The 12,322-nt window shown below is 36.3% G+C and overlaps 1 protein-coding gene across 1 annotated transcript in view; it reads left to right on the top strand.

The window, feature by feature from the left end:
* Positions 1 to 12,322, top strand: part of LOC149319002 (tyrosine-protein phosphatase non-receptor type 20-like) — an 86,768-nt gene that overhangs the window by 15,632 nt on the left and 58,814 nt on the right. The window contains exons 3-4 of the mRNA XM_089508370.1: positions 2,124 to 2,203; positions 4,088 to 4,158. Of these exons, the coding sequence (XP_089364496.1) occupies positions 2,124 to 2,203; positions 4,088 to 4,158 (151 nt within the window). The remainder of the gene's footprint in view (positions 1 to 2,123; positions 2,204 to 4,087; positions 4,159 to 12,322) is intronic.

Raw genomic sequence — 12,322 nt, forward strand, 5'->3', positions numbered from 1 at the left:
AAGGTATCAGAAAGGCAGGTCAATAAGACAGTCCAAGGTCAAGGTTTCCGGATGATCAAGATAGTCAGCAATCGAGGAAACAAGAATTTGTTCCAAGAAGCCATAGGAGCCAGAGACAAAGTCTTTCCTATAGAAAAGGCAGATAACCCACTGGTAAAGACCCATACATGCTCCAGCTTCCTAAATAGGCAAGCAGCAGGCCTTCAGGTGTGTCTGTTCACAAACGCGCTTCTGATAAAGCCTCTGTGATCCTTGAAGGCCCTCTCTTTCGGCTTGATGCTCCCTGAAGGTAGGCACACTTCCCAGAGCCTCCTCTATGTCCACAGCCCCGACCCCAGGCAGACTTAACTGCTGAACCTCTGGAAGGGCCACAGACTCTGCTCCAGCAGAGCTAGGGCCAGCGTCAGGCTCCCCAATTACAGGTTCAGGTCCCAGGGGCTCTGGCTCATCCTCTGAGTCCTCCGAGTCATCCTCCAAGCTGGCTCTTTTGTTTGTATTGGTTTAAAAATCTTGAATATGTCTGAATTTAATTGTATAAATAATAGTAGATTGGTATAGTATAACGTGAAAGACATAATAGTATTAATTAATTATTTGGTATGAAAGTAGTAGGGATAAGATAAAGAAATTAATAGTATAAATAAGGACGAGGGGGGAATGCCATAAAGAATGCAGACTTTTGCAGTATTCATTAAACTTCAAACTTATATGAGAAGACTAGAAGAAAATCCTTGATGTTGACTTCCTAAATCAGATTTTATGGACCTCCAGCAATTAAGAACATTATATATACACACTACTGGTCCTGTCTGCTGAGATTTCAGAACAGTGCCAGATGAAAAATTTGAGGTACAGAGTAACTCTTTTTTAATTAGGTTCTTGCTGTGTTCTGCAAGTGGGACTATGAATTATGCCATAGCTGTAGGTAGCTTGTCCCATCATTTTTGTAAAACTTGGCATTTTTAAAGAACTTGTGGAGAGGCAACAGGCACCCCCAGTTGTACCTGTTGTACACAGGATTTGGAAAGCCTTGACGCTATCACTAATTCCGTAAGATTTTGTCATATTTTTTTTTATATTGAAGCCTATTACCCTTTTACTAGTGTTTATCTGTCATAAAGCATTATTCTTAATAAAGCATTTGCAGCATCTCTGACTCTGAATATTAGTTATTTTACACAAATGAATGGAAGGGCAAATTTTCTAAGTAGTATGATCACTATCGAATATGCTGTTGGGTTTTGTGTGTTTCAAGAGAGCCCCATTCTGTTATGTGTGGTTCATGCTATTCCCAGGGAGAGTTATGTAATCTGAGTCTGTATGACATCACAGAAGCCTAGGGAAAAGGCTCTATAGAGAACTGTGGCAGTTGACAATTCTGCTACAAAGCAATGTAGCATCTGATTAATTTGTGTCATATGTAATATAAATCCCCCTGAGTACTGACACGACATACATGCCTGATAATGCTGTTTTCCCAAATTAAACTCTTCTTAAATTGAAGGACGACTTTGAATACTACCTTCTGTATAAGGTTGGGTCCATTTCTCTTATATGGCATTACTATACAGAGATCTGTAGATCAGGTTTCTGGTCTAGCTATGGAGGTTAGAGTGTAATGTGTGTACTTGTAACATGTATATGATTTTAAGTTATCCAATATATCAATGCTTGATTGAAGGAAGAAGACATAGGTTTTAAGTGGCAGTTCTTTGTTCTTTTCCATTTCTCTGTTTGTCAAAATGTACTGGCTAAGCTAGGTAAGTAGAACTGTTTTCTCTTCATTGATCTTTATTAGCTGAAAAACATGTGTTCTGTCTACATCAGATTCTGTATCCCTCTGTTCTAGAGGGATGAATTCTTCATCCTGACCCAGGATGTTTTATTTTCTGTTGTGCTCGTACAGATTCAGATTAGACATTGCCTGACAGCTTTCCTTATGCAAGAACAGGTGGGATTGCTACACATCTTCTTGCTACACATCTCATACTTAAGCCACATGAATTCATGGGGGGCTATGCACAGTTAAGTGAATATAGGATCGCAGCCTAAATAGACAGCATTCTCAGACTTTTAGATTTCACTGAGATTTTCATTTGTTCACTAATAATTCTTATTTCTAGATGAATGTGGTTACTTGGGAATTCTAGGAATACAGCAAGATTTCCAAGGCCAGGAAGAATCCAGTCAAATGTGCAGCAAGGTAAATGAGACATTTGTGGGAACCTGACTGACTTGCTGTGTATATATCTCTGTAATACAGATTGATGACATGAAACAGCAGTAAGAAGTATTGCAGAAATATTTTGAAGCTGTAGAAAATATTTCGGGGGTGGGGGTGCCAAGTGGGGGTAGAAATTGAAAGAAATACCATATTTATTTTGTTATCACCACTAAATTTATTTTGCTATTTAAAAAATATTAACCCATTGTTTCACATTTGGTTTATTTATGGAATTTAAAAGGATTAAATCCTTAGTTTTGCAAATACAAAGGTTGCTCTGAGATGAAGCTGCGATTTTTAAACAGTGCTATCCTATATACAATGGACTCTTGTTATACACTGGGGTTTGGTTCCAAGATCCCCCATGGATAACAAAATCTGTGGACGCTTAAGTCCCATTAAATTTAATGACATAGAAAGTGTCCCTTATAAAAATGAAAAATCAAGGTTTGATATTTCAAATTTATACTTTTTTTGAAAATTTTCAAACCGTGGATGCTTGAATCCGTGTATAAAAAATCTGTGTATAAGAAGGGCCGACTGTATATCTAAAGTTCTGTTGAGTTTGGTGGAACTCAGTATCATTTACATCTGCCCAAGGTTAAATCTACAGTGGAAGACAAAAGATGATTAACTCCTCCTCCCCCTTCTTTTTTCCTTCTACCATTTAATCTAAGCCACTTTCCCCTATATCATATATGTGTCTAGAACAGAGTTTGAAGAAAAGCAGCTGGGAGAATAGCAGCTGTTATGTGGGAATTCCTCCCCTGTCTATTTGTCAGCTTTTTCCAGGTACAGATTGGCTACTAAATAATTAACTGAGCCCTTTGTGCTCTGTTTTAAATACCCTGTAGGTTCATGGCTTATACTCTAGAAGCCCCTACTTTTGAACTGGAGAATGGAGAACCACTGCCAAGAGTTGCAAATGTTACTCTTGCTGCTCGGGTCAGCTAGAGGCAAACCCTCAGGCAGCTATGAAAATGCTAAAATAGTTGTTTATACAAAAAAGTCTATGCCAGGTAATGGTTAGAGCAGTGCAATTCTGCATTCCTTGGCAGTTAGGAAAGGGATAGGGGAACCAGGCAAAGTGTTGCTTGTGGGCCCAGACCACTCCTTGCCCTGCCACGCCAAAATTATTTTACCTTCCTAGACCAATATAACCCCCTGGAAAGTCCCTTTAAAAAAACCCAGAAAGTAAACACAAAGTGACTTCCACCCTTGTTTAAAAAGCCATTCCAGGGCCTAAAATGGTAAAAACATGGCAAAAACACCACCATCCCCTAGATAAAGTTGGAGGGTGGAGAATTCTTTGATTTTTGTGCTGGGAAGTGCTGGTGGAGTGTGGTCCTCCTGGGTAATGTGGCCCCCTAGCCTTCCACAGTTGCCCACCCCTGTGGCAAAGATATGGCTTAAGAGGAATACTTTTTCAGCGCAAACTAATCTGCTATTACTGCTGACCAATTTTTGGAGATGAGGGGGGGGGATTTAAAGATATTTAAGTTTTGAATGCCTTGCATAGAATGGAATTGTGCTATGCAGCCAGGAAAGCTGTTGAACTGTGAGTTCCAAAGTGGGAAAGCTATTACACTGGGGCTTACTTCAGAGTAGACATGCATACAATTAATCTATAATTCAAATGAGTTAGAATTTTAGCTGCCTATAACCACTTTGCTTTGTCCGTTGGGCATATTCTGTCCAATGCCACCTCCTTAGCCTGCTGCTAGGCTGTGACCTGTCCCTTGAGTGCTCCTTGGGGTCTCTGGCCACCCACAAAACAGGGTTCTGATAGCAAAATGAGATCATATACATTGTTCTAAATTCTTTTTAGGTAGGTCATAAAGGTTTTTATTTTGTTTTATTTAGGATACAGATGATAAAAATAGCAGTCTTTTCAAAGACCATGGGCCTGGATATTCTAAAAACATTTCAGAAAGGTAAAGTTTGGACATTTGGATCCCTTGCCATTTGCATAATATAGTTGTTTTGCTTGTCATCTCCATCATACTTACTCAGTGGCATCCCATTGGTCACTTCTTTCCAAGATGAAGAGGACCCATTGCTGAGGATCCTTTGGGTTTGGTCAGTCGACCAATTACAAATGCACTTAATGGTTGCATTGTAATGGTTGCCTTACTGAAATCAATACATTCTATATACACAGCATTCCCTTCATCTACCAAGCCGGCAATTTAAATACAAAAATAAAAAATCAGATTAATTTTTTTGGGACAAGGCTGTGGGTCTGTTGAGATAAGGCTATCTCGTTTGTGTGAGCTGGGCTGGTATGACTTGTTTTTGAGAAACCCATGTCGACTTTTTGTGATTATGGCATTCCTTTCTAAATGTTCAGACTCTCTGTTTATTCATCAGCTCTAGAATCTTTCCTGGTATTGATGTCAGACTAATTGGACAATAATTGTTGGGATCCTCTTTTTTTCCCTTTTTGAAGTTTGTCCTCCATTCTGCTGGGACTTCTCCTGTTCTCCAGGAGTTCTCAAAGATTATTGCCAGTGGCTATGAGATTACTTCTGCCAGCTCTTTAAATATCTTTGTATGTAGTTCCTCTGGTCCCGGAGACATAAATTCATTTAAATTAACCAGATATTCATGTACTACTTCTTCACTTATTATATGCTGTGTTTCCCCCATTGTGTCCTCTGCTCTATTCCCCTCAATTTGAACACCCTTTTCTTTTTGTGAGAAGACTGAGGCAAAGAAGGTGTTGAGTAGTTCTCACTCTTCTCTGTCCCCTGTCAGTATTTTGCCACTTTCTCCACACAGTGGCTCTACCATTTCTGTATTCTTCCTTTTGTTGTGGACATATCTCCAAAAGGCCTTTTTATGGTTCTCAAACTTTCTGAGCTCATTTTGCACTTTAGCTTTTCTGACTTTACCCTTACATGTGCTAGCTATTTGTTTGAATTTCTCTTAGGTGATTTTCCATTTTTTATACATCTTTTGTTTAAAACTTAACTCAGTTGAAAGTTTTTTAGTCATCCATCCTGGTTTCTTAAGACATCGTCCATATTTCCTCTTCATTGGCATAGTTTGAAATTGTGCCTTCAATATTTACCTTTTGAGAAACTGACATCCCTCTTGAACCCCCTTCTCTTTTACTATTCATGTTTATGGAATCAACCCCAGGATTTCCCTAGGTTTACTGAAATCGGCTCTCCTAAATTCTAGAATGTGTCTCTGACAAGGCTTGGCTTTTCCTTTACACTGTATAACAAATTCTAGGAGAGTATGATCACTCCCACCTAAGGATCCCACCACTTGCACCCCATTAATTAGGTTATCCATGTTGGTTAGGATCAATCCAAAATAGCTGATCCCTTTGTAGACTCTTTCACTTTTTGGATAATGAAATTATGCAACTTGCTGCTGTTAACATTTCATACATCATGGAGCAAGCACAGTCTAGTAGTTTGAATGTTAGACCAGGGTTGAAAGCCTCACTCAGCCATTGAAACCTACTGGGTGGGCTCAGAGGAAAGGAGGGCCTACCCCCTCTGAACAAATTCTGCCAAGAAAATCCCATTATAAATTTGCCTTAGGGTTGCCATATGTCAGAAATGACTTCAAGGTATAACAACAACAACAAGGAATCTCACTAAATTTTTCATTCTTGACAAAACAAGCTGTTCAGATGCTACGAACCCCTGTGAGATATTCGGCCTCTTCACAAGAAAAAAAGCTGTTTTTCTTTTTCTTTTTTGTTGTAACAATTCTAAATTTTATTTTCAGTATTTTTATTTATTTATTTATTTATTTATTTATTTATTTATTATTGGTTTTAAAATATATACAAACAGTAAAAAGAAAAAAAATAAGACAAAGATCAACATCAATGTAGCGTTAAATAACAAATTAGGACAATTTAAAGGAAATTGGTCCCTTGATTCAGTATTTTCTTACATCTATTTACACATGTTACTGGTTGACTTCCTATATCTTCACTCACCTATTTCCATCCACTATTTAAGAAAAACAAGTTTGTCATATTCTTCAGGGGAAAAAAAATTCTAGAATGTCTTGCATTTCACTGAGAATTAATTCTTTGATTATGGATTATTTACCTTGTTTTGTGTTGGTATCCACGCATCCACAAAGGAAATCTTATCTTTTACATGTTCTTATAAATTTTTTTGTTATCTGCCTTTTTCTTTTTAAGTCCTCACCCTTCTGGTATTCAGTAATCTAAATTTATTCAATCTTGATCAAATTTGTAGTCAGATGACCCCATTCATGTTCTAAATATATAAATTCCAATCCTCTAGAAATCTATCTGATTTTTCATCTCTTAGTTTTCTCATCATCTTATCTAAATCTAAAGCTTCATAAAGTTTTAAAAAGTATTTCTCTACACTAGGGACTTCCTTGATTTTCCACCATTTAGCATAAACCAATCTGGCAGATGATATCATGTAGAACACAGTACACAACCATGTTTTTTTCCTAGCTGATCTATCACATTTAGTAACAATATCTCAGGTTTAATTGGATATGTAATATTTTATTGATTGTTCTATGAATTTCCATACAAATTTTTTTAGTTTCTTTGCACATCCACCAGATATAATATAATGTTCCTTTCTTCATTTAAATTTTTTTCCAACATTTGCTGTTAGTATTGCTATAAATTTTGCATTTTTTTCTGGTGTCAAGTACCACTTGTAAAATATTTTGTAGTAGTTTTCCCTTATATCGTGACACAAAGTATGATTCAGTCTAATAGTCTAAAATGTTCCCACTGCTTCAGGTCCAGCACCTTCCCTACGTTTTGCGCCTAAGTCACCATGTTTTCTTTAAGAATTTCATCCTCAGTATAATGATTTAACAGATATTTATACAAAATTGATACTGTTACACCGTTTTTTGACCAGAGAATTTCCTCTAATTTAGACTTATTATGTCCTATTCATGTTGTTTTAAAGTCAGCCTTAGAGGAGCTTCCAGGATTGGCGCAGAGGCGGGAGGAGCATTCGCTCGGAGCTCCGAGGGGAACGCTCGCTCTGCGCGGCGGTGCTGCAAAGAAAACAGGGTCCTATAGAACAACTTTTGGACCCTTAAAGCAGCTATTATACCCTTGGGAAGAGGGGTTGCGGTGGGGAGCCCACAGAGGCTCCAGAGGGCTGTGGACAGAGCAAAGAAAGGGCCAGATGGAGGATGCAGGTCCGCGGCAGAGGAGCCAAGGAGCCAGCCCAGGTTAAACCTGAGGCTCAAACCAGCAGCGCAGCAGCAGCCAAACAGGCACCCAACACTAACTTCAATCCTTTGCAAAACTACAAGGCTTATCAGCCACAAAGCAACAGCAAAGATAAGTGTGTTTTTTCCTCTAACTATTGGGTGGACAAACAAGAGAGACTTCACTAAGAGGTAACCTCACAGTACAATGGAGCCCAAGCAGCAGGAAAGAACTTAGTCCCATTTTCCTTCTTTGGGAAATCAAGTTTGAATTTTGCAAAGTTTGTCGCATGGAAGCCAACCTCCCCTTGTCTAAACTTAAAAGAAAATTAAGGACTTATTCAGGAAAGTAAGAAGACTTATTGTACTTTAGTGTAATTTATTGCTACATTCTATCCTCCAAAACTCAAAAGTCTAGTGCTGAGACATTAATGCTAATTTTGGATACTAATTCCATATGTTATCAGGAAATATCGGGGGAAACTGTGACTTTGTCTGAGGATTTTGACTGACTTTATTTTGACTGAGTATATTATGAACTTAAAATTTCTGGAATTGCTTTTGAATTTAAGGCGATTAAAAGATTAACTTACTAGAGGCTGTTTTACTTTGCAATCACTAAATGGCTGCAGCTGCCAGAAGAGGTGCGGCTGCCTCTCAAACACAAAGTCTCCAGTTACTCCCAGAGGAGATTCTCCATAGAACAACCTTCTGTTTTGGAAGAAAGTAAGGCAAGATATGGAACAAAATCTGGCAAGACAGATAAAAAATTTGAGAGCTGATATAAAGAAAGATCTGAGGGTGGAGCTGAAGGACATTAGACAAACTCTGGAAGTTGTTACAAATGAAATAAGTCAGGTAAACATAAGAATACAGAATTTAGAGGAAAGAGCTAATTTTACAGAAGACACTGTTCAGAAAATGAGCAAGAGACAGAGAAAGAAAGATATATGGATATGAGGGCTTTAGAAGAGAAAAAATCCGGACAGAACTGCTTAAAGCTTAGAGGAGTAAAGGAAACTCAAGGAGAGAATCTGTATGACTTACTTTTAACAATCCTCGCTGAATACATGAATATATCCATCCAAGAAATAAGTTGGAGCACAAATAAGATCTACAGAATCAACTCAAAGACTGCCAGAGATAAAGGCCTTCTGAGGGACATAATTATATATTTTCTAAGACAAAATGTAAGAGATCTATTATTACAAACAAGCTATCAGGAAAAACTCATGATAGAAGACTACGAAGTCAGGATTTTTAAGGATGTTCCTAAGCGGATTCTTCAGAAAAGAGAAGGCTACAAATTCCTAACAAACCAACTAAGCAGACACAACATAATATATAGATGGGAAAAGCTGGAAGGAATTTCTGTCTTCTATAAACAACGTTGGATAGAATTAAACTCAGTCCTCAAAGCTAAAGAATTTTGGAAAAGATATGAAAGAGAAATTGAAACAAATAATAAGATGAAAGAAGATAAATCCAAAACACAAGGAAGGAAAGAAGAGGAGCATGAGGAAGAGCCACAAGATAAAACACCAAAAGATGATATGGAGGGAAAAGAGGAAAGGGATATTGTTACTTCAGAAAATAAAGAAGAGGAAGAAGAATCAGAATCAGGAGAAACAGATCCCGAAGAAGGAGAGGAGCAAGAAATAAAAGAGACAGAAGAAACAGAGCAAATACTAAGTGCCGAGACAAGTGTGGAAGAAAGTGGGAAAAGCAAACCGAGACGAAGAAGATGTAAACACAAGGGTAAATAAAGGACTGTATAAAGTTTAAATGTCACAGCTAACATCGAATTTACGCATACTCTCATGGAATATTCAGGTCTTGAACAACAAACTAAAAGGAAAGAGGTTTTTCACCACCTAGGTAAGGGAAAATACGACATCGTATGTTTACATTAAACAGAAGGATAAAAGATTACTAAGAAATAAAAAAAAACTAGGAATAGAATATGTCACAGCAAACGAACAAAAGAAGAAAGGAGTAGTGGTGTATGTCAGAAACAAAATACAATCCAAACAGCTATTTCAAGACAAAGACGGCCACTATATTGGCATAGAGATAAGTATAAACGAGCGTAAAGTTGTGCTGGTGGCAGTTTATGCACCAAATAATGGGAAAGTAAACTTGTTTCAAAATCTCAGAAATGTATTACAAGATTATAACGATACTGACATAATTTTATGTGGTGACTGGAATGCAGTACTGAATCCACTACTTGACTGATTATCACCCAAGGTAATAAAAGAGAACCAGGGGAAGCTCCCGACATCCTTTTTCAAGCTTTTGCAGGATTTGAGTTTAATTGAAACTTGGAGATACAAATATGGAGGGAAACGGGATTTTACCTTCTTTTTGGAGAGGCATAAAGCCTTCTCTAGAATCAACATGTTTTTCGTTTCTAAACCTTTATCTCCAAAAATTAGAAAAGTGGAAACCTTACCAAAATCATACTCTGATCATAATCCGATTCTCCTGACAATAAGAAAGGAAAACTCAGAATTTAGATGGCAATTACAAGATTATCTACTAACCTGCCCAAAAATTGTTGAACAAGCCAGGCAAGTACTTAAAAACTATTTCTTAGAAAACGTAAAAAAGGGTACTGACATAAAGATGGTTTGGGCTGCCAGCAAAGCGGTGGTTAGAGGTTTTTTTATTAAAAAATATCAAGAGGTATTAATCAGGAAAAGGGCCAGAATAACACAAATCACTGACGAAATAGCCAAGAAAGAACAGGAATTAAAACAAAACCCGAATAGTGAAAAGATCATAAGAGAAATTAGAATACTGCAGAAACAATATAATATGGAGAATGCGGAAGATTTGGCCAATATGATGAGAAACATAAGAATTAAACAATTCCAGCAAGCAAACAAACCAGGTTGATGGCTGGCCCAAAAACTAAGAACAAAGAGGGAAAAAAATAAACAAGATTAATGATGGACAAAGAACTTATACAGATTCAAAAGGCTTGAAACAAGCAACTTATGATTACTTTAAAGAGATCTTTCAGCCAAAAAAAAAAAAAAAAAAAAAAAAAAAAAAAAAAAATCAGTGAGAAGAGAATTAGAATCGTACCTGAAAACAGGCTTAATCCCTATCTTGAAAGAACATATAGCTGAGCTGAATAGACAGATATCCATCACAGAATTAAACAGCGTGATTCAAAGAGCAAAAAGTGGCAAGGCACCAGGTCTGGACAGCTTTACTGCTAGTTTCTATAAGACCTTCCAAAATGAAATCAACCAATCCCTTCTTGTAGTGATGAATTCGATCAACAGCGATGATCTGCCACCAACACGGGAGGAGGCAAATACTATGCTGATTCCAAAGTAAGGTCAAGATCAAGAAGGTCAAGAAATTGATATTTCTTAAGAACTATAGACCCATATGTTTGCTCAACTTGGACTATAAGCTGTTCATGGATATCATGGCAAACAGACTGCAAAAAGTTTTGCAGTTAATAATACAGAAGGATTAGTGCAGCTTCCTGCCTAACAGACATTTAAAAGAAAACTTACGATATATACTAGACATTATTGAACATTTTGATTTGCACTGCGACAGGAAGCTCGCACTGATCTTTCTGGATTTAGAAAAGGCATTCGACAGCCTTGACTGGGATTCTATCATTAATACATTGACAGGGTTAAATGTAGGTCAAAGATTCATAAATTGGATAAAATCTATTTACACCAAACAATTGGCAAGGGTTTTGATTAACGATCAAAGAACACTTCACTATATAGAGGTACCAGACAGGGCTGTCCACTGTCGCCATTGTTGTTTATTTTGGTTTTGGAAACTTTTAAAATTTGTGTAGATATAATGTTGCATTAGTAATAATAAAATACTTTAAGGCTGACTTTATATTTTATTGAGTCATTACACATACATGTCATATAGTAACAACAAAAATCATCTTTTTGACCCCTTTTATCTTTCCCAAATCTCCTCTATTTACATATCATTTAATCTTTCCCTCTTTATAAGCTTACATATCCTACTTCCTTTTCCCCCAACCCTTAAAGGTTTCCAATAGTTCTATTCCCGTAGTCTTCTTTTGTGACCATGAAATTAAAAGCAATATTATTATTCCCTTACCTCACACGTCTACCTTTTAGTATTGAGTTTTAATAACTCCATTACATACTAACTCAGCTTATATCTATACATACTAAAATAAAAAGCAATTGCCAGTATATTTATAGTCTAGATATAATAATATTTAATATGATTATGAAATTGAGGGAATTAATGTTCTTTTCCAAACTTATATCCAGTTATACCTGTTTTCTTGTTATTTATGTTATATATATTGAAAATAAATAAACTTTTTACTTATATTACCATTTTCTTCTTATTTTTTACTTCCTGTGATAACTTTTGTTTGGGTTTTTTCTTTTATTAATTTATTAAAAATACAACATATGTACATTCTGCTTGCATAAATTTCTTCATTGTATAAAAAGCTAAAATTACCAATTTAACAAATCATATCTTTGTATATATACTATCAAGCTATTTACTTTCCCAACATCACTTTCTTCTTCTTCTTTTGTTTGTGTTTCTTCCTTCAACATTTAAGTTTTGTTTTGTTTTTCCTTCTTTATCTATTTCTTCTACCCTTTGGTTTCCTTTTTCCTTTTTGTAAATATTTTATTGAATAAAATTAAAAATCTACAATGATCCTTCAATATCTACACATGTATGTCATAATAAAAACTGACAAAAATAAATTCTACTTCCTAATCTGTGGCTGTGAACAATTTAATTTTATAAATTATTACTTTCTCTTATAACGATATTTCACCATTATCAACAGAGTGTCATTTATTACCAAATTGTATCTTGTACTGATTGTATTATGGATATATCTGTCTAGTGTCTAAGCAT

This window comes from Sceloporus occidentalis, unplaced genomic scaffold (genome assembly GCF_023333645.1).
Source record: "Sceloporus occidentalis isolate IW3139 unplaced genomic scaffold, rSceOcc1.0.p SCAF_2, whole genome shotgun sequence".
Classification (NCBI taxonomy): Eukaryota; Metazoa; Chordata; class Lepidosauria; order Squamata; family Phrynosomatidae; genus Sceloporus; species Sceloporus occidentalis.